The sequence below is a fragment of the Salvelinus fontinalis genome, chromosome 5, assembly GCF_029448725.1.
Source record: "Salvelinus fontinalis isolate EN_2023a chromosome 5, ASM2944872v1, whole genome shotgun sequence".
NCBI lineage: Eukaryota > Metazoa > Chordata > Actinopteri > Salmoniformes > Salmonidae > Salvelinus > Salvelinus fontinalis.
In genome coordinates this window covers 25233910-25261268 of record NC_074669.1, presented here as the reverse complement: position 1 = coordinate 25261268, position 27359 = coordinate 25233910, and the positions used below count along the sequence as shown (strand labels likewise).

At 42.7% G+C, this 27359-nt stretch overlaps 2 protein-coding genes across 5 annotated transcripts; one reads left to right on the top strand and one right to left on the bottom strand.

The window, feature by feature from the left end:
- The first annotated feature begins 64 nt into the window (after positions 1–64).
- Positions 65–10566, top strand: LOC129855380 (uncharacterized). The gene is made up of 5 exons (XM_055922992.1): positions 65–413; positions 651–1085; positions 3776–3945; positions 4053–4398; positions 5130–10566. Exons 1-5 carry the CDS (start codon positions 398–400, stop codon positions 10325–10327), a joined length of 6165 nt encoding a protein of 2054 aa, XP_055778967.1. The 5' UTR covers positions 65–397; the 3' UTR covers positions 10328–10566.
- Positions 10567–14146: 3580 nt separating this feature from the next.
- LOC129855382 (DCN1-like protein 4) lies at positions 14147–22944 on the bottom strand. Of its 4 annotated transcripts, none has more exons than XM_055922995.1 (11): positions 22839–22944; positions 21192–21262; positions 20709–20748; positions 19747–19834; positions 18637–18737; positions 17981–18051; positions 17690–17781; positions 17359–17467; positions 16724–16828; positions 16513–16615; positions 14147–16406 (listed from the first exon to the last, which is right to left on the bottom strand). In XM_055922995.1, the coding sequence occupies exons 1-11, from the start codon at positions 22855–22857 to the stop codon at positions 16351–16353; spliced, it is 855 nt and encodes a 284-aa protein (XP_055778970.1). In that variant the 5' UTR covers positions 22858–22944; the 3' UTR covers positions 14147–16350. The 4 variants fall into 4 exon arrangements, with proteins under 4 accessions (XP_055778970.1, XP_055778971.1, XP_055778973.1 ...); XM_055922996.1 differs by having other exon boundaries at positions 18649–18737; XM_055922998.1 differs by lacking the exon at positions 22839–22944 and adding an exon at positions 22708–22809.
- Between the last annotated feature and the right edge of the window lie 4415 nt (positions 22945–27359).

The window sequence follows — 27359 nt, the reverse complement described above, 5'->3', positions numbered from 1 at the left end:
ATTCTATGTTTACTACATTTCACACTGTAAAGGGGCTAAATAACCAAGATTTCTTTTTTAGCTTAATTCAGTTCCGATCCAGTGATTTATCAATCAATAATAAATCCAAGCTGGGCTTAGTTGTCCTTGTTATGAGGATTCCTGGCAGCACAGTTACCTATGAAGGAGAGGGTAATAACATCCTGGTAAGACATTAACCATGTCATGTGAATGATTGAGGGAATCTGTGAAATGCTTATGTAATTTTTGTGTATGTGCATGTCTGACTCAACATGGCAGTACACACTGCAGACTTTGATCTGAAACTACAGGAGACAAAGTAAAATAATATGCTACCTTTGCCGGTGCGCTGGGTGGGGAGAGAGTGAGAGTCACAAGTTCGCTTCGGTTGTATACAATGCGGACACGGAAGGGTGAGTTAGAATCTTTTTAACGTATTAATTTAGATTTTTGTTTATGACGTGTGCCAATATTGCAGTTTGATTTCTACATTGAGAGTAATGTGTGTGTTTTGATTCCATTTGGGTGTTTTTGTATGTGTAAGATGTATTAGATTCATATTTAATACGGTATGTGTTCAGATATTGTCTTTCATGTTGAAACTCACATTTCGCTAACTTTAGTTATTCTCTCTTGTTTTACCTATATAGGCACAGGGCTGTTTGTGATGGCCGTGTCTCAGTGGATGTTCTGTGCTGCAGTGCTGCTCCTCCTCATCCAGGGGCTCCAGTGTTCTCCCGTTCCCCCTGCTTGTCCGGAGTCCTGCCTTTGTCAGAAAGGTCTTCTAAACTGTTCCTTCGCTGGCCTTTCCCAGGCCCAACAACATGTTCCATCCACTGTCACTGAACTAGATCTTTCTCACAACCTCCTGAAGTCCGTTACCCCCTCATGGCCAAGTTGGGGGCTTAAGAGTCTATGGCTTGGACACAACAGCATCACTCACCTGTCTCTGTGTGTGCGGAGGACCTGGAGGGGTAAACATTGGAAAATCCCCTTCTCACATAGCCGAGGGAGATGTGTGTCCTGGGCCCCAACTCTGCAGCTGCTCTCTGCTGAGAGGAACCAGCTAGAGATGATTCCTGAAGGTGAGTCTCTCTCACACACACACAAATACATAAGGAATTGCTTCACTGTACTATACATGTAGTTACACTAATCATGAAAATGTGACTTTGCCTAACACACATACAGTAAATAAGCACACATGCTCACACACACACATTCACACCCATACGCCTATGAATGATTATCCTTAATAATTAGGACTTTGCTCTATAAGAAAATGATTAAACCAGCCCTGCCAATCACAAAAATAACTTGACAAACCATTGCACAATCTTCAGCTAACCTTGGAGGCTGTTTACTGACATTCCAATGGCTCATAAGAGGGTGTAAAAGTGCAATGATTGTGTTTTAAAAGAGGGCCACGCCTCAATCATCATTTTACAGTAGTTTTTAATCTCTCTTTGTCAACATTCCATCAGTTTTATATGTATTCACTGGTGACTGTGAGTGTTTTCTCCTAGTTTGAGGTTTGTGAGGACTGTGGGCAGTTGCTATGTGAGCTCTGTGAGACAGACAGAGGCCTCTCTATGCTGCTTGATATTCTACTCAGTCTCCTAGTGCTCCTCTAATGAAGCCCAGGCCCACAATGTCTCACTTCAGCTCAGCAGTCTCACCCTAGAGAAAAGAGGAGACTGGGGAGACTGAAAATCATAGTGTGAAATAATTGCTGTCAATAGAAAATCCTTGGCTTTAATCAGTCATAACAGTACACATATTTCTACCCAACCCCAGTGATTTGTTTGTTGTCCCAGGCAGTGGTGTAAAGCACTTAAGTAAAAAATACTTAGGTCGTTTTTGGAGTATCTGTACTTTAGTATTGATATTTGGACAATTTTTACTTTTACTTCACTACATTCAAGTATGACAATAATGTACTTTTTACCCCATACATTTATCCTGACACCCAAAAGTACTTGTTACATTTTGAATGCTTAGCAGGACAGGAAAATGGTCCGATTCACACACTTATCAAGAGAACATCCCTGGTCATCCCTACTGCCTCTGAACTGGCAGACTCACTAAACACAAATGTTTTGTTTGTAAATTATGTCTGAGTGTTGGAGTGTGCTCCTGGCTATCCGTAAATAAATACAACACTAGAACCTTGTGCCGTTTGGTTTGCTTAATGTAAGCAATTGGAAATTATTTATACTCTTACTTTTGATTCTTAAATATATTTTTGGGTAACACTTTACTTGACACCCAGTGTCATAACACAATATGACATGCTTATAACAGCTGACATAACTTGTCATAATATGGTCATAACACTGTCATGACCCATACATTTACACCTGCTGTGACATGCATTGCATTATTTTATGTCTGGTTATGACACATAGTACATAAGAGTGTCAAAACCCACATTTATTCAAATTCGTTTTTCCCCTGCCAAGAAGTTTCCTTTTGTTTGAAAGTTTGTTTCTTAAATCCTTTGTTGTTGGTGTAATGAATTCTTTAGTCATGTTTTTTTAGATCATATTTTAAATAGCTTGTAGAAAATACACTTTATGACACTGTCATGAAGCATAATGACCATCCTGTGTTACTTAACTTGGACTAAGGAAATACACTTTATGACACTGTCATGAAGCATTATGACCATCCTGTGTTACTTAACTTGGACTAAGGAAATACACTTTATGACACTGTTGCGAAGCATTATGAGCTTCATAATCATATAAGCCAGACAGGCCTTTCATGTACATGCCCTTGTATTAGTCATCAGTCAAAAAGAGGGTGTCTTGTCCTGCTCCTGAAATCTTCTCCTGCATTCATCCCAGTCATCAGCAACAGAGCATTGGAGTAGGTGCATGTCTGACATCAATGTGTGCGCAATTACAATTATAATTTAACATGGTCAATAAAAAAAATTAAATTATATATATATGTATATATATACATATATACACACAACATAAACATACTGTTGACACAGGCTATGATGTAATGGAATCTTTTGCCTTGTGTGGTAGGTTTTGTGGATTTTGACACTCTTATGTAGGTGTCATAACCAGCCATAAAATAACTACCATGGTAGGTTTTGTGGGTTTTTACACTATTTTGTAGGTGTCATAACCAGCAATAAAATCACGCAATATATGTCACAACAGGTCTAAATATATGTGTCATAACAGGTTATGACAAGTTATGTCAGTTGTTCTGACATATTATGACATGGTTATGATGGTATCATAACATGTTATGACGCTAGGTGTCAAGTAAAGTGTTACCACCAAATACTTTTAGACTTTTACTCAAGTAGTATTTTACCGGGTGCCTTTAATTTTTACTTGAGTCATTTTCTATAAAGGCATCTTTACTTTTACTCAAGTATGACAATTGGTTACTTTTTCCACAACTGATCCCGGGATGGAATGTTTAGCGTAGTTAAAAACAAAACAATTACAAGTATTCTACCATGTTATTGTCAATCACTCAAATACTGTTAGACCTGTCAGGTATAGGGAGCTGTAAGGGCAGGTATTCATTCATCTCAGGTTGGTCGGCTGCTTGTAAAGCTCTGAGAGGATTGTCGGACTGCTGCCCATGTATAGAACAGTACAAAGGTGAGCAGAGGACTCACACCTTACAATTACTATCCTCTGTGCATTTACACTGAGGACAAACATGGGGCCGCCCCAGTCATCTGTGTAATTACACCAATGTTGCTCTAATGTTAGGACTGTGTTTGTGCTTTGTCCTTCAGGCCTGGGAGGCAGTGAGTTCCTACAGGTGCTGCAGCTCTCCCACAACAGGATCTCTGACCTACGACCTGGAGACCTGAGCAGGTGCCCCCTTCTGAGAGAGATCCACCTGCAGCACAACCGCATCTCCAGCCTCCACCCACAGGCCCTGAGGGACATGCCAGAGCTCAGGGTAACTATACACATGAAAACTACAACATCATAACAGCCATTTTGTTGTCCTTTTCTTCCCACCTGACCAGATTTTTGATATTCATGTTCATAATGTCATCCTTCAAGGTCCTGGATCTGAGCTTCAACCTGTTGACCACGATCACTCCATCAGCCTACCTGTCGCTGCGTAAACTGAATGTCCTGGTGGAGGTGAGTGGGAACAGGTGGAGGTGTGACTGCAGCCTGCGGAGCTTGAGGAGGAAGATGGCCTACGACAGGGACAGGGCCCTGCAGCAGACCTGGAGGGGGGTGGTGTGTTCATCCCCCTCCACCCACGCAGGTAGAGACCTGCTACACCTGGAGGACAGTGACCTCACCTGCTCTACTGCTGAAAACAGGGCGGGGCTCCACCAGGATGTGACAGTGGATAAAGGGACAGAGATCCTGCTGCCCTGTGGCTCTCCAAAGCAAGGTAACACACTTCTTTCACTTCTGATACATTACACCACGGTCTCCCAAACTCGGTACTGCCCCCCCCCCCCCGGTGCATGTTTTGGTTTTTGCCCTAGCACTACACAGCTGATTCAAATAATCAAAGCTTGATGATGAGTTGGTTATTTGAATCATCTGTGTAGTGTTAGGCAAAAACCAAAATATGCATCCAGAGAGGGGGCAGGGCCCTGCATTACACCAACAGTTAAAGGCCAAGTCTAGTCAAAAATGTGATTTCCCTGTGTTTTATATATATTTCCACACTATGAGGTTGGAATAATAGTGTGAAAATGATGATAATGCTCTTTTAGTGTACGAGCTGTTTGAAAAGGCCTTCTGAAATTTCAGGTGGGATGGAGTTTTGGCCTGCCTAGTGACATCACCAGGCGGTAAATTAGTTAATAGACCAACAAAAAAGAGTTCCAAACCTCTCTGTCAATAACAGCTACTTTTCAGTTTTCCGCTCCCCACTCAGACCACTACCAGACAGTCTTAGCAAAATTAGAGCTAAGAAGCTATTTTTGTTTCTTTTTGACCATTTTAATTGAAAACAATCACAGTAAGGTACTTAATTGTTATCCAGAAATAAAAACAGATACATTGGACCTTTCATTTCTTTGTTTGTGTGTGTTGAGTATATAGCTAACAACCATGTGAATTGTAATCACTTGGCTTTATAATAGTCTCCCACTGTTTATGTATTTGTTCTAGATTCAACATGGTGGACGCCCAATGGACAAGTTCCTGGGAGCCAGGCAGGCCTGCTGATCAGTGACATCACAGAGCGAGACGCAGGACTGTACGTGTGCGTCTATGGGACAGACGAGGAGTCTGTGTCTGTATTCAACCTGCGCGTTCACAAGACACAGAGGAAAACCAGAGACACGAGGAGTTTACACAGGGAGCGGCTACAGATTAACCCAGAGTTCGGCAGCATCCAGGGGGAAGGTCAGGAGACAGACCTGAACTCTCTAGATCTCCACAGGGCTACCCAGAGAACACAGTCTGACTTGGTCCTGGCTGTCTGCCTGTCTGTGTTCATCACCTTCCTGGTAGCATTTGTAATTGGTGCTCTGACCAGACCTCTCCTGGACGCTCTCTGGAGGAGGTGCTGTAGCTGCTGTAACCATACCACGCAAAGCGCCTCCCCACCACAATCGGTCTCCTCTGCTGGGCAGGCCCCCTACGACAACAAGGCCTATTCAGATGAGGATGAGCGAGAGGAACTAGGGACACACAGGGAGAGGAGAGTGACATTTAGTGGACATCCTTCAGAACTAAGGGATCAGAATAGCATTCCATACTATGATACTGTGGTCAATGGCATGCAGGACAACCTCGATGGGGAATATGATGCAACATATGAGAATGTTCAGGAGAGGGGTGCCTCACACCCCTCCCTTGAGGTCTATCACCCACCTGAGGGGGAGAAGCCTAGTGCACGGGGCTCTGTCAGCTCAGGAAGCTTCCGACATGACAACCCAGAGACAGACACTCACAGTGGAGACCTCTCTGATATCTCTCTGAGTGAACCACAAAGGGGCGCTTACCCAGTCCATACCCACGGCATGGAGTTTGAATCCATCCCTGACCCAGATGAGTTGCAGCGGTGTCGAAGCTCGTCTGTGTCTTCACACTCTGACCAGGAGAGTCCAGATAGGGATCAGGATATGGACTGGCCCAAAGACAATTTGGCTCAGAGATTGGAGGAGCGCAAGACCCGGAATAATTCCTGGGAGCCTCAATCCCCCCAGAAGGAAGACAACTCCTTTGAGCGGAGTTCAGATTTCCCTACAGTTAAACCAGTTGATGTTCTACAGATCAACATTGGCAGAGTGGGTGAGATCCCTGGATTGGCTAATAGGAAATCAAACATGGCAGATCCCAACCCCATGGATCCTGAGCTGTGGAATGACAGCGGAGAGAGCTTTGAGTTCCCTGATTCCATCCAAGGTGCATCGGCACGGTCCAGTAGTCAAGATCTTTCAGGTTCTGCTTTTGCCGATCAGTTGAGAAAAGAGTATGAACAAACGCTGAATAAAGAAACACTTGTGAAAGACTGGAGGGAGAATGATAAGTCCAGCTCCAGCAACTCAAGTGACAGTGGGAATGAACCTACAGAGTACACTGTGAACCCAGAGACGGAGGTAGTGAAGGAGAAGGAGATTGTCCAGGATGCACTGCTTACACATGATAGCACAACAGACCCTGCTGCAGCGAACCCCTATCTCAAATATGATGTCAGTTTGGACAAGCAGCACTATAAGGACCCAGTCAGTCCCTCTCCAGATGAGGATGGATTTCATGTGAGTGAACTGAGACAGGAAGTTCAACGCTCCCATTTGTTTTCAGAGCACTCTGATTTGTCCAGTGATAGTAGTGATGAACCCACAAAGTACACAGTGAACAAGGATAGCGACGAGGAAGAGGAGGATGAAGCTCAAGTCCCAGCTGTCACACACAAAGGTCCATCTCTCAGTCTTGGAGACATTAATGTATCTTTGGCCTCAAGGAAAGCTCTCAATATTGGCTTCTCTAAGGATGGTTTTCAATATCAACAAGAGCCTGAGACAAGGTCGACTGGCTTGGATCTAACCACCCAGAGTGCCATCAGCACAAAGGGGTCCCTTCCCCAACCTTCATTGCCCTCAGACGTGGCAAGGGTTGAAGACCCACCAGTTTCAGTCTACATCCCCAGACTCAGTAAGCGTTTAGATATTCAGCCTCAGGAAGCTTCACCTGCTCCCACAAAAACACCACCACCCTCTGAATCCTCTTCCAGCAGTGAGAGTGAAGATGAGACTACAGATAACTCAGTGAAACTTGACAGAGAGGTCCCAGATGTCTCACAGAAGAATTCATCTCTCAGTCTTGGAGACATTAATGTCTCTTTGGCTCCAAGGAAAGCTCTCAATATCGACTTCTCCAAGCAAGGTTTTCAATATCAACCAGAGCCTGAAAAAAGGTTGACTGGCTTGGGTCTTTCTTTCCAGAGTGCCATCACCCCAAAAGAGCCTTCATTGCCCTCAGATGGGACAAGGGCTGGAGAGTCTCCAGCTCCATTCTATATCCCCAACCTCCGGAGACGTCTGGATATTCAGCCTTCTCAGGACACTCCACCTGCTCCACCACGAACACCACCACCCTCTGGTTCATCCTCTTCTAGAAGTGAAAGTGAGGATGAGACTACAATGAATCAAACAAGAGAAGAGAAAGCTAAGGTCCCAGATTCATCTTTCAATCCCGTAGACATTGATGTCTCTTTTGCTCCAAGGAAAGCTCTCAATATCAGCTTCTCCAAGGAGGGTTTTCAATATCAACAAGAGCCTGAGACAAGGTCGCCTGGCTTGGATCTCTCCTCTCAGAGTGATATCACCCCAAAGGAGCCACTTCCCCAAAATCGATTCCCAGAAGGGACAAGGACTAGAGAGACTCCACTAGATATGCACAGGCTCCGGAGACGTTTAGATATTCAGGCCACTCAGGAAACTCCACCTGCTGCCCCAGGGTCACGCCCACATGCTGGTTCATCCTCTTCAAACAGTGAAAGTGAGGATGAGACGACAATGAATCAAAAAAGAGAAGAGAAATCCAAGGTCCCAGATTCATCTTTCATTCCCGCAGACATTGATGTCTCTTTTGCACCAAGGAAATCTCTCAATATTGGCTTCTCCAAGGAGGGTTTTCAATATCAATCAGAGCCAAGTTTGACTGGCATGGGTCTAACCTCCCAGATTACCATCAGTACAAAGGAGCCCTTTCCCAAATCTTCAATTCCCTCAGATGGGACAAGGGATGAAGAGTCTCTAGTTCCACTCTATATCCCCAGTTTTAAGAGACATGTGGACATTCAGCCTCCTCAGGAGACGCCACCTGCTGCCCCACAAACACCACCACCCTCTGGTTCATCCTCTTCTGGAAGTGAGAGTAAGGAACTTGACAGAGAGGTCCCAGATGTCACACACAAGGATCCATTTCTCAGTCTTGGAGACATTAATGTCTCTATAGCCCCAAGGAAAGCTCTCAATATCAGCTTCTCCAAGGAGGGTTTTCAATATCAACAAGAGCCTGAGACAAGGTCGCCTGGCTTGGATCTCTCCTTTCAGAGTGATATCACCCCAAAGGAGCCGCTTCCCCAAAATCGATTCCCAGAAGGGACAAGGACTAGAGAGACTCCACTAGATATGCACAGGCTCCGGAGACGTTTAGATATTCAGGCCACTCAGGAAACTCCACCTGCTGCCCCAGGGTCACGCCCACATGCTGGTTCATCCTCTTCAAACAGTGAAAGTGAGGATGAGACGACAATGAATCAAAAAAGGGAAGAGAAATCTCATGTCACAGATTCATCTTTCATTCCCGCAGACATTGATGTCTCTTTTGCACCAAGGAAAGCGCTCAATATTGGCTTCTCCAAGGAGGGTTTTCAGTATCAATCAGAGCCAAGTTTGACTGGCATGGGTCTAACCTCCCAGATTGCCATCAGTACAAAGGAGCCCCTTCCCAAATCTTCAATTCCCTCAGATGGGACAAGGGATGAAGAGTATATTGTTCCACTCTATATCCCTACTTTCAGGAGACATGTGGACATTCAGCCTCATCAGGAAACTCCACCTGCTTCCCTACGAACATCACATAACTCTGAATCACCCTCTTCCAGCAGTGAGAGTGAAGATGAGACTACAATGAACCAAAAAAGAGAAGAGGAGAAAGCTAAGGTCCCATATAAGTATCCATCTCTCAGTCCTAGAGACACACCCATTAATGTCTCTTTTGTTCCAAGGAAAGCTCTCAATATCGGCTTCTCCAAGGAGAGTTTTCAAAATCAATCATCAGAGTCAAAGTATGAGAGTATAACCACCACAAATGATAGAGGTTTTCAGGAAGATGCCAAGCCTGCTCCCAAAACATCAATATTTTACTCCACCTCCTCAGACAGGGCGAGAACTGAGGAGCCACCAGTTCCACTCTACATCCCTGGACTCCAGAGGCATCAGAATATCCAGCCCTCTCAGGATGCTACACTTGCCGAATCATCCTCTGCTAGCAGTGAGAATGGAGATGAGCTTACAGAACACACAAAGAAACCAGGGAGAGATGTCACAGATTTCTCGCTCAGTCCTGGGGACACGCCTATTAATGTCTCCTTTGCCCCAAGAAGAGCTCTCAATATCAGCCTTTACAACTCAGCTAGTACCACAGATGAGGTGGAGAGGAAGACTGGAGCAGAGGACAGGTGGGAAAGGCCAGGGCTTGGTGGTCTGAAGGCACTGTCAGAGACACAAAGGTGGGACACAAAGGACAGTTCTACAAACATGAATGTTTCTTTCTCTCAAAGGAGTGCTCTCAATATCAACTCAGACAGCAGCACAGATGAGGTGGGCAGGAGAGCCAGAGCACACTACAGCAGTCCCATACTAGAGCGTACCATTAGCAGAAAGGACAGAGGCTTTAAGGAAGAAACCAATCCCTCTCCCAAACTGTCTTTGCCAAAAACATCACCCTTTTTCTCCACTTCCACTGATGAGGCGAGGCCTATAGAGTCTCCACTCCAAATCCCCCGCCATAGGAGGCGTCTAGTTGTAGACATTCAGCCCCACCTGGCTCCACCTGCTGCCCCAGGAACACCACCACCTTTCCCAGAGGGAGAAGAGGCAGCTGGTTCTGGATGGAGGAGCAGGGGACAACAGAGGTGGAGAGCCATAGATGGATTTGGACGTACTTCCAAGACACAGGGAGATGAGGGAGAGAAGAACTATATGGGGTTATTGGCTGCTAAACCATTCGGCACAGCTCGTCAGTATCAGAGCGTTACCCCAGAAACCATTATGGCCACACAGCATAGTGAGATCTCTGAGAGGGATGGTTCTGACCTGACCTTCTCCACTGTAAGACACAGTGAGGCTTAAGACCAACTGTATTTGTTTGTGCTGATTTAAGAAAAGTTGCACTTAATATTGAGAAAAACGCAGCTAATGACAAAGAGATTAGAAGTTGGATTTGATATTTTATTATAGAATTATACTGTTCTTACATTGTTGTAAAATATGAGTAATTTGTGCTGGAAAACCAGACATGTTTATCGTAATGAAAATAGATGTTTATATGACTTTGAATGATATAATAAAGGTGGGAGCATTAAACACTTTTTGAATTTCCCAGATTCACATCCTTACCTACCTTACTCGATACACAAATCCCCTTTTTTCTTTGCCACAAAATATATCTTCATGACACTGCCTCTCCACATGATGTGTATGCACAGACTGGTCATAGACTAGACGTAACATAGTAAACGTAAATCCGGGACCCTGAAATTAGTATGATACACTATATATAAAAAAGTATGTGGACACCCCTTAAAACTTCTTAGGGCTGCAATCCGGTTAACGGGGTCGATATGACAACAGCCAGTGAAAGTGCAGGGCGCCAAATTCAAACAACAGAAATCTCATAATTAAAATTCCTCAAGCATACAAGTATTTCACACCATTTTAAAGATACACTTCTTGTTAATCCCACTACAGTGTCCGATTTCAAAAAGGCTTTACAGCGAAAGCACCACAAACGATTATGTTAGGTCACCACCAAATCACAGAAAACACAGCCATTTTTCCAGCCAAAGACAGGAGTCACAAAAAGCAGAAATAGAGATAGAATGAAACACTAACCTTTGATGATCTTCATCAGATGACACTCATAGGGCTTTATGTTACACAATACATATATGTTTTGTTCGATAAAGTTCATATTTATATCCAAAAACCACAGTTTACATTGGCGCCATATTCAGAAGTGCCTCCAGAATATCCGGAGAAATTGCAGAGCCACATCAAATAACAGAAATACTCATCATAAACTTTGATGAAAGATACATGTTTTACATAGAATTAAAGATAAACTTGTTCTTAATGCAACCGCTGTGTCAAATTTCAAAAAAGCTTTACGGCAAAAGCATAATATTCAATCATCGGAGAACAGCATTCAGCCACAAAAGCAAGTCATACAGTTACCCGCTAAATTGTAGAGTCAACAAAAGTCATGAACAGCATTATAAATCTTCACTTACCTTTGCTGATCTTCGTCGGAATGTACTCCCAGGACTCCCACTTCCACCAGAAATGTTTGTTTTGTTCGGTAATGTCCATAATTTATGTCCAAATAGCTACTTTTGTTAGCGCGTTTGATAAACAAATCCAAAGTCACGAAGCGCTTCACTAAAAGCAGACGAAATGTCAAAAAGTTTCGTAACAGTCAGTAGAAACATGTCAAACGATGTATTGAATCAATCTTTAGGATGTTTTTAACATAAATCTTCAATAATGTTCCAACCGGAGAATTCCTTTGTCTTCAGAAATGGGATAGAACAGAGCTCGCTCTCACATGAACGCGCATGGTCAGCTCATGGCAGACCTTACTCATTCCCCTCTCCTTCGGCCCCACTTCACAATAGCATCAGACAAGGTTCTAAAGACTGTTGACATCTAGTGGAAGCCGTAGTAATTGCAAACTGACCCATATCCCACTGTGTATTCGATAGGCGATGAGTTGAAAACCTACAAAACTCAGATTTCCCACTTCCTGGTTGGATTTCTTTCTCGGGTTTTTGCCTGCCATATGAGTTCTGTTATACTCACAGACATCATTCAAACAGTTTTAGAAACTTCCGAGTGTTTTCTATCCAATACTAATAATAATATACATATATTAGCAACTGGGACTGAGGAGCAGGCAGTTTACTCTGGGCACCTTTTCATCCAAGCTACTCAATACTGCCCCTGGAACCATGTTTTCAGCTATTTCAGTCACATCCATTGCTGACAGGTGAATAAAATCGAGCAGACCGCCATGCAATCTCCATAGACAAACATTGGCAGTAAAATGGCCTTACTGAAGAGCTCAGTGACTTTCAACGTGGCACCGTCATTCTAATGCCACCTTTCCAACAAGTCAGTACGTTCACCGAACGGGACCCGAGTGAAGAAGCGCGTACCTCGGTTGCAACACTCACTACCGAGTTCCAAACTGCCTCTGGAAGCAACGTCAGCACAATTACTGTTTGTCAGGAGCTTCATGAAATGGGTTTCCATGGCCAAGCAGCCGCACACACGCCTAAGATCACCAAGCGCAATGCCAAGCGTCGGCTGGAGTGGTGTAAAGCTTGCCGTCATTGGACTCTGGAACAGTGAAAATGTGTTCTCTGGAGTGATGAATCACGCTTCACCATCTGACAGTTTGACGGACGAATCTGGGTTTGGCGGATGCCAGGTGAACAATACCTGCCCCAATGCATAGTGCCAACTGTAAAGTTTGGTGGAGGAGGAATGATGGTCTGTGGCTGTTTTTCATGGTTCGGCCTAGGCCCCTTTGTTCCAGTGAAGGGAAATCTTAACGCTACAGCATACAATAACCTAGAAAATGTTGTGCTTTCAACTTTGTGGCAACAGTTTGGGGAAGGCCCTTTCCTGTTTCAGCATGACAATGGCCCCGTGCTCAAAGCGAGGTCCATACAGAAATGGTTTGTCAAGATTGGTGTGGAAGAACTTGACTGGCCTGCACAGAGCCCTGACCTCAACTCCATCGAACACCTTTGGGATGAATTGGAACCCCAACTCCGAGTCAGGCCTAATCGCCCAACATTAGTGCCCGACCTCACTAATGTTCTTGTGGCTGAATGGAAGCAAGTCCCTGCAGCAATGTTTCAACATCTAGTGGAAAGCCTTCCCAAAAGAATGGAGGCTGTTACAGCACCAAAGGGGGGGACCAACTCCACATTAATGTCCATGATTTTAGAATGAGATGTTCGACAAGCAGCTGTCCACATACTTTTGGTCATGTAGTGTATGTTAGGTATGTTTACATAAGATAGGTTACTTAAATCAAAAGGAGGGTGGAAAGAGGAGGAAGGGAAGCGCTACTAAAGGACACAATAGTACATTTTGGTAGATATAAGGTGCTCTTTGGTAAAAGGGGTGAATTGGTCATCAAAAAGAAAGGAGGACCAAGGCACTCTTCATATAATTAATTAAAATGCCTTTATTTGTATGGCATGTTCAATAGAAACAAAGTTTTTTAAAATCTGACGTGTTTCAGCTACATGGCCTTCATCAGGGAGTACAAACGGAGGGTGGTTGGTCAGGTAGATGGGTAAGGATAGAACGTGAACACCTAGCAACCCAAAGGTTATGTGTTTGAACCTCATCATGGACAACTTGAGCATTTTAGCCAATTAGCCACTACTTAAAATGTTAGCCAACTCTTCCCCTAACCATTTTAGCTAACCCCTCTAACCTAATCCAACTAACATTAGCATTAGCCACCCCTAGCTAACGTTAGCCACAACAAATTGGAATTCTTAACATATCGTACGTTTTGCAAATGCGTAACATGTTGTATGAATTGAAATTCATAACATATCATACGAAATGCTCTGAGACCACATTGGTATGCATCATAAATAACCCTGTAAAGAAAGTAACCCATACTGTGTTTGTGATGCCTTTGTCTCTGTTGTTCTATGGATACCTGAATAATAAGGTGCACACACAGCACATGTAGTTATTACTGTGATAATGCAATAGTCAGAACAAAAATACATTAGGCCTACAGTAGAGGGACCAAATATGATCCTGTGCAATTTAGGAACGCAGAATGAAACATCCTTTGACAACAATTGTTCACAATCGTTCTGTAAAGGAAAATGGCAAAGCAAAAATGAAAGACAACAATAAGTTAATAAACCCATTTATACGTAGAGATAGGTTACAGTGAAAACAGACATACATACTGTACATACAGTCAGGACAAAGTTGTTCTTCCTCCTGCAATACCAATGTAGAATACCATCAGAATTAGACTTTGTGCAAATGATTAGTGAGCAGTTTAGCAACTAGCTCCATCTCCTACCAAAACCTAATATACACAAATACACTGATTACTGACAGTCAAAGCATCATGGATAACTGATAGGTGAAGCTATCATGTGTTCTTATTACTTCAGAAATTGAACCATTTACTGTACATGCTTTAGTTCAGACACCACTGGGTTTGACCAATAAATGATTGACATATGACCTGATACCATTCTTACACCACACCTTCAACACTGCACAAAACTTGTTTCCTTTCTCCAATTTCTCGAACTTTCGTTAATTTCAGTTCATGTCCATTTGTTTGAAAGACTAGTGTGGTTCTTTGTGTGTGTGTGTGTGTGTTAGAAGGGAGTGGTTGGGCAATGCAGGATGGAACTCCTCTTCCCCAAATGAGGTTGCATGTGTGTTCCAGCTCTGAATATACACAGTCATGGTTTTCATAAAGCGTTAAGACAACATGACCAAGGATATCAAATGAAGCACAAAAACACTTGCACAAATTCCTGTACAAAAACAACAATAAAATAAGTATTCAAAAATCTCATCCATTCGCAGATGGCTCTGATGGAGAGCATGCATGCAAAGTTTCACTCTCATGACAATTGAGCGTCACATCACAGCTAGAGACAAAAGTTTACATGTGTTACAAGAACATTAGCCCTACGCTAGGCAAAAAGAACACCTTTGCATCACCACCGGGTTCTAAATCTAACCCGTCAGTGTCCATGGTTTTGAGACCTCTTGAATGATACATGGCAATGCATGCATGCTGGGATTGGATTTCCCCTTAATGTACAGCCTGCCTACCCTACACAACCTATTCCTCAAAGGCCTTAAACAGTCTTCCAATTATAACACTCTCAGTACTGGGGAGAGAGAGGCTCGTTAGTAATATGGATGAAACTGGACATGATCAGTGGACATAACAGAAGACAAGACCAAAGCAATATGCCAGATATGAAGAAAAAATAGAGGTACGTTTCTATTTTAACTTGCAACTTAGGCCAAACAGTCTAATTTAATCCTGAACGTATCCCTGACCACTGTGTGTGTGTGTGTGGAGCAAGTAAAGTGACTTCTATAAATTGTTAAAGAGGCACAGAAAACTCTTAAAAACCTACAGCTTAGAAACATAGATTGGTCACATAACCAATGGATGCTGGCCAGTCCACTAACGACTGACCACTGCACTGTAATAAGAGTTAATAAGCAGCACTGCTGATTGGTTAGTTGTTGTGGTATGAGGTAATCTGAAGCCTTCACAGGGGGCTACAAAGCTTTAGCACAGGCTGGTATCACAGTAAGACTAAGGATGGAAAAAAAGGGGCTCAAAAAGCACTGGCACAAATGACTTCATCACAGTAAACTGTACAGGTGTCATCATCCACCTGTAACAACAGCTTTAATGACCATGACTAAAAGACCAACTACTGTAACACTCAGCCATTTGACAGTGTGCTTCTTCAAGAATTCCAATTCAAACCAAACAGGACAAAACTGATAGAAATTATGGGTTCTGTAGGTTTTAAAGAGACAAGCACAGATCAAGTTCAAAGCACAGATATGTAATATTCAAATGTGACCGGGTCAAAATGACCTTGTTTTTAAGACTAAGACCGACCGTTCAAAATGGAGGGATTTAGTTGGTTTAATTCCTCCTAACGGGAGCAAAGGGCTCAAGAGTGGATCTCTCGCACACACAAAACCATTTAGCCACTCATGAGAACACGATATCCTAACACGCAGCAATATGACATCACAGTGAGGGGGCGCAACGCCACTGGGGCTCGCCGTGTGATTACCCACAATGTAACATGGGTAGGGATCATTACCTGGAGAGGGTTTGTGTCTCCATGGTGACCTACATCCTAATCTCGCCAGAGCGGCTTGCACCTAAACTCCCCCCCCCCCCAAACCATATCGCTATCATTACCTGGATGCACCACCTGTCATCACTGACAAGCACCTCTCCCATTTTGTATTGTTTGTTTTTAGTTTTCTCATAGCCGTTTGTCATCGTCGTTGTATTATAATGTGGTTTTGTTGCAGTGTATCTAATGCTATGACATCTCTCTTTCTTTGTACCATTCCACAAACTCATCCAACAAAACGGGCCCTGACAAAAGAAGAGAGAAAAGAAGGATAACGTTAGAGCACTGATCCCCTGTACCACTTAGGGAATGAGTGATTGTGTATTAGTGTGTGTGTGTGTGTCCACTTACAGGCTCCATCCTCGTCATAGTTACTGAGGTCTAGGTTGATTGTCCTGCTGAACTCTAGAACGTTGCACCACTGGTCTTTGTTGATAACCTTATACTTGGATTGCTGAATGACAGACAGACAGGACAGGCAGTCAATACATAGTGACAAAACCCGTGTCAAATGTTGTATGTACTATATCAAGTTGAATGTTACACAGGTTAGACACCATACCTCTAAAAACTGATTGAACACAGGAAACAGTGGCCACGTCTTCCCCAGGAGAAGCCCCAGCATGCACTTGGCTGTGTTCAGGTCTAAACTCCTCTGGTCCTTTTCCTACAAAATCAGAAATGAAGGTCTCTATTCAATCAGTATCACGGAAATTCAGCTTTACAGCGTGACGGAAATTTAAAGGCAATGTTCCCGCTTTAGCGGAGACTGCCTTCCCTGTAAACGCTGTATATGTCGGGTCAAACGGAAATTACCTTTAAATGTATTTTGCGGAGTCTGTAACGCCTCAGCTTCACAGATTGAATAAAGCCCTAACAGATGTCTCAGAAGTCAGGGGTCAAATATGACTGACTCAATAGAAAGAGCAGTACTCATGAGAGCTTCAGCCATGCAAGACGAATAAGAAAATGATCATGACACTCAAAACTAAGCTGAAAGCTGACAGCACAGACTTACTTTCCTACCTGACGTCACTTAACCCTTGTGTTAATTTCTACAAATGGTAATAGTTTCATTTGTCTGTCATCTTTCGTGTGTTGAATCTAAACATCAACAAATAAATATACCAGTCAAAATAAATATCCCAGAGAGGAAATCTAGTGAGAATACTGCAGATGCGGCTTTGCCTCACTCACCCGAGCAAAATCGAAGGCGTATCTGTAAATGAGCTTAAAGTTGGTGGTGTCGTTTAGGACAGACCTCAAGTAGTCCAGGGAGTTCCTCAGCATCTCTGTGGAGTCACACCTGACAACGCCAGAGAGACAAGTTAGAGACAGACTAGAGTCCCAGCTGACAGAGTACAGACTGTTGACTATAAAGTAGACTATACAGACAGAGGCAGACTATAAACCCAGTCTGGGGTCAGCACCATTTTGTACATGGCACAGCTAGAAAAGGACAAACTGTAGGGACAGACACACAGAACACACGTACAGTAAAACACACAAACTGAGAGCAGAGACTTACTGCAGGGAGCCCATGCCTTTCAACCACTCCTGTAGGGTGAAGTAGCCCATACTCTGGGCATCTAGCTTCCAGGCCAAAACCAGCATCACCACCTGTTCACAAAGAACAGCATACACTCACATGCTATAACACCATGAAATGCTTGAGATGTTTACTTTTCAATTAGTCATTTTCATCTTTGTGCCATCTCTGAATAACGGAGTTGTACCCAACTATAACAACCAAGTGCATGCACATGTGGATGGATTATAAATGTCACCCATCTACATAGACATGACTAGCCATCCTTACATTTTCTGGTTCCACTCCAATATCTTCACAGAACTTCTCCATTCCCTCTGGCCCCACGACATCATCACAGCCTATCAAAGATACACACATATATACAGGGCCATTATTTATGACATCATCCACTCCTACCAGAAACAAACACATAGGATTAAGCTCTGATATTATGACAGCATAGTATGCCACAGACACAACAATGCTATGACATCACAACCATAGAGATTCTATTATATTTACATGGTGTGATGTCATAATCCGGAGGTCAAAGCAGTCCCTATTATGACATCACATCACGAAAACTATGATTGTAATCGCTATTGTTATGATGTCATAGAATTCTATGACATAGAATGAGGTAACAAAGTATTCTGACATCATCACAGCAAAAATTACAATCACAATGCGTACATACATACGTAACAATTCTCTATGACCCTATCCCACCTGCAGGTGACAAACACAAAACATTAATCTATGACATCATTTCAGCAAGCAAGAGACATCCTTTATGAAGCAATCAATGATGCCCGATTCACAGCTCTCACACAGTACAATTCAACTATGACATGAAAACCCAAATCTAAGAGTAACAAAGGTATTTACACCATTATGTGTGCTTATATAAACTGATAGAGAATTGCAAATGTATATTTACAAACCTTGTGTCTCACCTGCGTACTCATAGAACCACTCCAGACATCTTTTACTGGAGAAGGTCTCTTCCTCTCGGATTTGTGGTGCCTCATGTTTTCTAAAAACACTGCATTTTGAAAAATACCATTCAGACAATCTACGGCATTGCACACACAGCATATTTCACACATTACTGCGGGTGCTGGGAATACATTGTGTGACCTAAAATCCTACCGTCTAGGAGCATATCACACACTACGATGTAGAAAAAAGTTAATCCTGACAAATAACTATTGGATGAGCTATGTGATGGAAATTCCTCTTGCTGCTCTTTTGGATTTCTAAGCTGACAATGAAGTATGCAAATCCACTGGGGAGACAAATCACGTGTCATCACACATGTATACCGTTTCAGTGAACAGTTGAAAATCCAGAACAAAAATTGTGCGCAATTGCGTAACATACTGGATTAGGTTCTGGGGGGAGATGTATGAGAAAAAGATACTAGACTGAGGAGCAAAAGCAGGATGGTAGCTCCACCCGCCTCTCTATGCCAGGCTAGGGGTCAAATGTACCCTCCTCTTGTGAAATTCGAAAAGACACGCACACCCGCTAAATCAAGACTTGTTCAAATAGCCAGTGACGAAAAACCTGCGCACATGAATAACTGTTACTCGCTATGCCTCGATCAGACTGACAGCGTCTTTGCGTCAACGCTGCGTAATTAAATGACACAGCATTTTTATTATGTAATCCAAAAATGTTTACTGGATATGTGTGCAACAAAAGTTCAACATTCACCTTTTGCTACTATTTCTGTCAAGCCGACGCATACAATTTGATGCATACGTTGGATATATAGACCACACAGAACGCACCGCAACTGCCTCCGCAAGGGAATGCTGCAAGGCAAACACAGCGTTCCATTGGAAATGAATGTACTTCTGGTGTACCAAAATGCAATGACTGTCGGTCGGTGTGATCGAGGTGTTAGTCATCCCAGTCTTTTGACAGATGTTACGTAGCCTGTCCACGAGTGATTAGTGAATCTGAATAAGACTGTTGGATATAATTCCTCTTATTGTGTAAGACCTGATCTAACGGATGCGTTCGTTGGTGTACCAGGTTGGTAGTACCTGTCCTGGCGACTCTTCTTAGCTGACAGATCATCTCCAGTAGTGGGTCTCCTCTTTTTCCTAGGAGGCATGGCTCTGGAGCGGCAGGCTGAGAGAAACACAATAGGAGAGAGATAGAGAGTGAGGAGAGAGATATAGAGAACAGCAACCAGGTATCCATCCAACCTTTTTATGCCAGTAAATACATGTCAGATAGAAAATGTTTTGACAGGCCGTGATGGAAACAGCAAATTTTGTCGGCAAACTTTCCAAATGTCAACAAAAAAAAACACGCTAGACAAGATGGGATCTTTTAGCGTCGGTAAAATGTATTATGTGAGAAATGGCGGTGGAAATGCCTATAGGTGCAAATAACCATCACATCGAAGTAAACTTGAGAGTCACGTGATGATATGTTGTGTGGTCCTCCAAGCAGCATGCAGTTTATTAGGCTACAGATGAAATAAGTTATGATGAACTTCACAGGTTGATGAAAGAGCACGATGATGAGCTTGATGCTCCTTTCAATAAATATGGAAGGTCTTATTCTGGTGACATGATGATTAATGCTTCACTGCCATTTGACAAATAAATATAATCTTGCTCTTTTTGTCCATAATAATCTCATCATGTAGGCTATACCTGCACTGTATCTGTGAGCTGTTGGCTATAACGAACTTGCCAAGGCCAGAGTGGGAACATTCGCTATATAACCAAAAGGATTGTGACAAAACCATCAGTAGGGTTTAAAATTTAATAGAAACCCATTTAACTTGTCTTTTTCTTTTGGTACATGGGAATTTAACAGCAAAAGTTATTTTCATGTGCACTACGTCATCACGCACAGCCTTTAATCAATTAGATGGAAACACATCTGTGGTGGGAAAATGCTAATATTGTGTTAAAACCTGCCGCCAATTGGATGGAAACGTAGCTAGTAAGTGTCATGTGGGTGTGCATTAAGGTGCAGGCAGGGTCGGTACCTGTGGAGTGACCGTCCTGTCCAACGTCCTCCGTCAGGTTCTGAGTGGAGAGATAAATGGAACTATATTAGGCAACCCCCACCAAGAGACACACACACACACACACACACACACACACACACACACACACGTTCACATGCAGTGAGCAGGGGTAGGGTGTGAGGGGAGGCTTGCTCTCTCATTTCCTCAAGCTTGTAACCTTTAGAGATGCAGTTATTATTTCAGAGAGCGGGAGGAGAGAAATAGGATGAGAGGAAGGATGAATTAATCCCCTTTTAAGTATCCATCCAGGAATAGAAAAATCTATCCATGTCTATAACTCATTAATAACTAGGATTCATTTGTAGATAGGGGTAAATGTCCATGATCAAATTCTTAGCGTTTTGCCAGAGTAACTCCATAAAGTAAACTGTTGGAACAGGTGGCTGGTACTCATATGTCACATGAAAAACACATATTGGTATGAGGGCAAAATGCTTTTACCAGCCTGTGCAGGGTGTGGTAGATTTTGTGGATGCTGGCCAGTGTAGAAAAATGGGAGTTCAGCTGAAAATCTAAAGGGGGAAAAGTACATTTCAGCACATCTCTAAATGTAACACCACTACATTACATACATTAGATATGGAACAGACACGCAACAGTAGGCAATATTAAACAATGATCTGCTTCTCAGAGAAACATAGGTTTCCCGGGGCACTGATAGCTGGGCGAACTCACCATCTGCTACCCACAGCCTGCCTACATCACCATGCTCCTCCCTCTGTCATAGGGGTCACATCTTTGCATTCAGCCAATAGGAATGAGAAGGTATGCATGTACAACCATCTTAATCACCTTCACAATTTGCATCAAAATAGTTGGGATGACTAAATAGTGATGTCAAACAGCCATAACTGCACATAATCAATGCCTTTCATCGTGATGGGATTGACAATAAAATGTGCATTTTTATGCTGAGCCGTTATAATCGTTCAGTGGGCCTAATACGAACCAGAAAGAGGTATGAAGGACTGTAGCTACGTAGATACATTAGAATACAGTAGTCTACAGTCAGATCATGAGCAGGATTGACAGATGAGGATTGTATTCAAATGTAACAGGGTTCACAGAATGCCAGACAAAAAAGTAGAGTGGTCGATTATGATTAAACACCACGCCGACATGGCCTTTCCAATAAAACATGCAATCTCCTCATCTGCGCTCACGAAGTGTCATTTTCGCTTTAAATCCGTTTCTATAGTCAAAACGCTCACACGCCTAGATCAACGAAAGGCCCGAACCTCATGATAGCGCTAACTGAATAGACTACTTAAAATAGCAATACAGACACAACTTGCACAGAGTTTACAAAGTATCTGGAGAGTAGAGGGAGACATTATGGTTGTTGTAGTCCATTTCCTGGATCAAAGCTCTAAGATCTTGATCAATGGGGAGTGGAATTAGACTACAATTCCCACCCTCAGAAATTAACATTTCATTCTGCACCCCTCTCCTGACACTCACCCCAACTGATGAATGCATATTATATCGATACAAAAATGTTACATCCTATGGAATAGTGCATGCAAGTATCTTATGGTTCTCTTGCAACAGTTAAAGTATATGACGCGCAGTCGGCCAGCTCTATTGCAGCAAGCATAGAAATATATTTTACAGAACTGCGTCACAATTTTCATCCTCTGTAATTTTCCGCAGTTGACTGGAAAACTGACCTATTTAGCCTACACAACACTGTTCCAAGTGTAAGTTGCTTTGCAGTAGCACTTCATTCCCGTCCTTAAATAAGCGACAAAATAGCAGTATAATAGGTCGACAATAATGACATATTTAGCTGATGTATTCAACCGAATAGTAGCCTTTGCAACGTTAGTTGTCCTAACAACAAGTCAACAAAAAGTGCGTACATTCAGCAATAACACAGTACAGTCCCTTTGTTGCGCCCCAAGACAACACTTGGAAATACAAAGAGAATGGCAATAGACAGATAGTCTGCACATACCTCTATTAGACACTCGATAAACAGCTAAATCTAAATATAAACAGATATATGCAATAGATCCGGTCGCTGTTACGTAAATTATCAATACGTGGAGCCTAAACACACCAAAAGCCACTACTATAGCTACTTACTTGCCGCATCAGAGTGCATTTTTATGAAACACACAACTGCCTGTGTGAAGTCCGCAGACCGGCCAGTAGGCGGGACATGTCAACATAACCAATGCCCACAGATGATTTGGGTGGACGAGGAACCTAGTAGCCGCACCCCTACTCCTTCATAATAGGATGTCTCTGGTGTCATGTAGGAAATCTGAAGACAAAGAATTTGGACCCTCCTTTGGATGAACGTGAGAGGTCAAAATTCCAAACCAGGCCATCCCACCGCTAAGGTTCATTGGCTAGGAAAAGTACCTACGTATATCAATGGGAGAGTTCGATTAAGCTGCCTCGGGTTGAACCGAACTATGGCCCAACACGTGACCGGGCAAAACCGGTGAGCGATGCACGCTCTTTTCAAATCAAACTGTAATCTGCGCCGCTCAGTCATATTGTGAACAGTGCAGCATCGTTCAGAAATATACAACATCTATTTTTCATAAAATATATGCTCGAATTTTCAAACTGGTTTTCCTTAGGACGGCAGATAAAGCTTTTTTATCTTAATCAATCACTTTTGCAGGTGAAAACACATACTCGTTAATCCACGACCTTAACCCGACGTCACTTTTGTTTTGAACCGATTTCTCCGCCGGCCAAAACCGGGCACCCGGCTCATGCCCGGTTCCAAATGGACGCAATCAACGCTAAACCGATTCACCGGGGAATGGCCTGAGCATTAATCGAATCCCCTCACCAATCGGAATTTCCTCGTGCAAGAACGAAAACCAACCCACGATGGACCTTCATTGGTCGTTTTACGCTTTAGGAACCTCCCAATACACTTTGTGAATGGTGAAAATTACCTTCAGTCATAAGCAACTACGTTGTTGTAAAATACAATTGGTTACACAGAAAACTGTTGTTTACAGAAGGGCGTGATTTTCTTTATTGTTCCCTATCTGAATGAGTTGTTTTTTGTCTCAAGTTCAAAATGATATTCTGATATATCATGTTTCTGCAACATATTTGACAAGCATAATGCGTAAAGCTCAATTTTGTAACATTCTGTGCCTGGCCTCAAATTCATAAATGTATGGAACTTAAAAAGCCATGTACTTTTCATTTCAAAGGACTTACATTTCATAGCTACCTTTGCAGAATAGGTGCTGCTTGATTCCACATAAGGGCAGCCCATTAGTTTGCTGGAATAGGTCAGCCTATATAACTACATTATAGTGATGGGTTTGACAGGGCTGCCTTTGTGGGGATCTCCCAGTCACATACCAGAACTGCAGGGAAAACATCCTGTTCTCACAAGAGGGGTTCAAGGAGGAGGAGGCATTTACTAAGGGGTAGAGCACTGAGAGGTCAATACAGATTGAGTTACAGTGCTTCACTAGAGGGAAAATAAGAACATAATGAATTGTCACCTGGATTAATGGGTTAGAATGGGACAAATAAAGCAACATACACATTTTAGTCAAAAGGGCATATGTTGTTCTGTGATTTTCAAATGAAACTGCAAACCTGGGTAAACAATGACATATCTACAACACTTCATTATTTCCTGTAAATAAAGATCAGCAGGGTAGGTCACCAACACTTGGACAAAACTTTGTAGTTTTAAAGCCTCTGATAGCAGAAAGGTGAATGAGTCAGAGGGAGATATATTAGGCCCTCATCATAGATACAGTATATATCTCTGACTCAACATAGGATAATATAAGCAGGTTAAGTCATGTAATGGGAGGGGGTTGTACTTCTTAGTCTTCATATTTAAATTGTGCTTCAAATATTCTTGGAATCATATGTGAAATATTTCTTAGAGTAACCACTGTAGCTTACTGGGAACTTAACTACTCTTAACAAAAATATAAACACAACATGTAAAGTGTTGGTCCCATGTTTCATGAGCTGAAATAAAAGATCCCAGACATGTTCCATACGCACAAAAAAAGGATTTCTCTCAGATGTTGTACACAAATTTGTTTACATCCCTGATAGTGAGCATTTCTCCTTTGCCAAGATAATCCATCCACCTGACAGGTGTGTCATGTCAAGAAGCTGATTAAACAGCATGATCATTACACAGGTGCACCTTGTGCTGGACAATAAAAGGCCACTTCAAAATGTGCAGTTTTGTTAAAAACACAATTGAATGTTAATTTATCTACCATAAGCTATCAGCAAAGCGCTCATCCACACGACGCTATACACGTGGTCTGCAGTTGTGAGGCCGGTTGGATGTGCTGCCAAATTTTCTAAAGCGACCTTCAAGGATGAATGGCCCATTGTCGTGCAATTCATCCGCCGCCATCACCTCATGTTTCAGCATGATAATGCACGGCCCCATGCCGCAAGGATCTGTACACAATTCCTGGAAGCTGGAATGTCCCAGTTCTTCCATGGCCTGCATACTCACCACACATGTCACCCATTGACCATGTTCAGGATGCTCTGGATTGACGTGTATGACAGCGTGTTCCAGTTCCTGTCAATATCCAGAAATTTCACACAGCCCTTGAAGGAGTGGGACAACATTCCACAGGCCACAATCAACAGCCTGATCAATTCTATGCGAAGGTGATGTGTTGAGCTGCATGAGGCAAATGGTGGTCACACCAGATACTGACTGGGTTTCTGATCCACGCCACTACCTTTTTTTTAAGGTATCTGTGACCAACAGATGCATATCTGTATTCCCAGTAATGTTAAATCCATAGATTAAGGCCCAATTAATTTATTTCAATTGACTGATTTCCTTATATGAATCGTAACTCAGTACAATCTTTGAAATTGTTGCATGTTGCATTTATATTTTTGATCAGAGTAATAAACAATAAAAAACCCTATGTTTCCAATCAGATCCTTTCAAGACCACAAGAGGGCGATAACACCTGCAATCTAGTAATCAGTCTGGTAAATACAGCCGAGGACAACACCTAAATGAGACTAGGCTGGCACACCCAAATCATTTACATTTACTGAGCTGGACTTTATTCCCAGTGACTCAAATATCTCTTTGATGTATAGTTGTCCTTGTGTGACAACAGCTATGTGGCAAGAGTCATGTGACTTGAAAGCAAATGGCATATAATATACAGTTGAAGTCGGAAGTTTACATACACTTAGGTTGGCGTCATTAAAACTTGTTTTTCAACCACTCCACAAATTTCTTGTGAACAAACTATTGTTTTGGCAAGTCGGTTCGGACATCTACTTTGTGAATGACACAAGTAATTTTTCCAACAATTGTTTACAGACAGATTATTTCACATATAATTCACTGTATCACAATTCCAGTGGGTCAGAAGTTTACCTACACTAAGTTGACAGTGCCTTTAAACAGTTTGGAAAATTCCAGAAAATTATGTCATGGCTTTAGAAGCTTCTGATAGGCTAATTGACATAATTTGAGTCAATTGGAGGTGTACCTGTGGATGTATTTCAAGGCCTACCTTCAAACTCAGTGCCTCTTTGCTTGGCATCATGGGAAAATCAAAAGAAAGCCAAGACCTCAGAAAAAAATGTAGACCTCCACAAGTCTGGTTCATCCTTGGGAGCAATTTCCAAACGCCTGAAGGTACCACGTTCATCTGTACAAACAATAGTACGCAAATATAAACACCATGGGACCACGCAGCTGTCATACCGCTCAGGAAGGAGACGCATTCTGTCTCCTAGAGATGAGCGTACTTTGGTGCGAAAAGTGCAATCAATCTCAGAGCAACAGCAAAGGACCTTGTGAAGATGCTTGAGGAAACAGGAACAAAAGTATCTATATCCACAGTAAAAAGAGTTCTATATCAACATAACCTGAAAGGCCGCTCAGCAAGGAAGAAGCCACTGCTCCAAAACCGCCATAAAAAAGCCAGACTATGGTTTGCAACTGCACATGGGGACGAAGATCATACTTTTTGGAGAAATGTCCTCTGGTCTGATGAAACAATAATAGAACTGTTTGGCCATAATGACCATTGTTATGTTTGGAGGAAAAAGGGGGAGGCTTGCAAGCCGAAGAACACCATCCTAACCGTGAAGCACGGGGGTGGCAGCATCATGTTGTGGGGGTGCTTTGCTGAAGGAGGGACTGGTGCACTTCACAAAATAGATGGCATCATGAGGGAGGAAAATTGTGGATATATTGAAGCAACATCTCAAGACATCAGTCAGGAAGTTAAAGCTTGGTCGCAAATGGGTCTTCCAAATGGACAATGACCCCAAGCATACTTCCAAAGTTGTGGCAAAATGGCTTAAGGACAACAAAGTCAAGGTATTGGACTGGACATCACAAAGCCCTGACCTCAATCCTATAGAAAATTTGTGTGCAGAAGTGAAAAAGCGTGTGCGAGCAAGGAGGCCTACAAACCTGACTCAGTTACACCAGCTCTGTCAGGCGGAATGGGCCAAAATTCACCCAACTTATTGTGGGAAGATTGTGGAAGGCTACCATAAACATTTGACCCAAGTTAAACAATTTAAAGGAAATGCTACCAAATACTAATTGAGTGTATGTAAACTTCTGACCTACTGGGAATGTGATGAAAGAAA

Coding starts and splice junctions, on each gene's coding strand:
- LOC129855380 (XM_055922992.1), top strand. Junction 1,086..3,775: donor GCTAGAGATGATTCCTGAAG/GTGAGTCTCTCT, acceptor TTTGTCCTTCAG/GCCTGGGAGGCAGTGAGTTC. Junction 3,946..4,052: donor GGGACATGCCAGAGCTCAGG/GTAACTATACAC, acceptor TCATCCTTCAAG/GTCCTGGATCTGAGCTTCAA.
- LOC129855382 (XM_055922995.1), bottom strand. Junction 20,749..21,191: donor ACCACACCCTGCACAGGCTG/GTAAAAGCATTT, acceptor CTCTCCACTCAG/AACCTGACGGAGGACGTTGG. Junction 16,616..16,723: donor TGTTCAATCAGTTTTTAGAG/GTATGGTGTCTA, acceptor TCTGTCATTCAG/CAATCCAAGTATAAGGTTAT.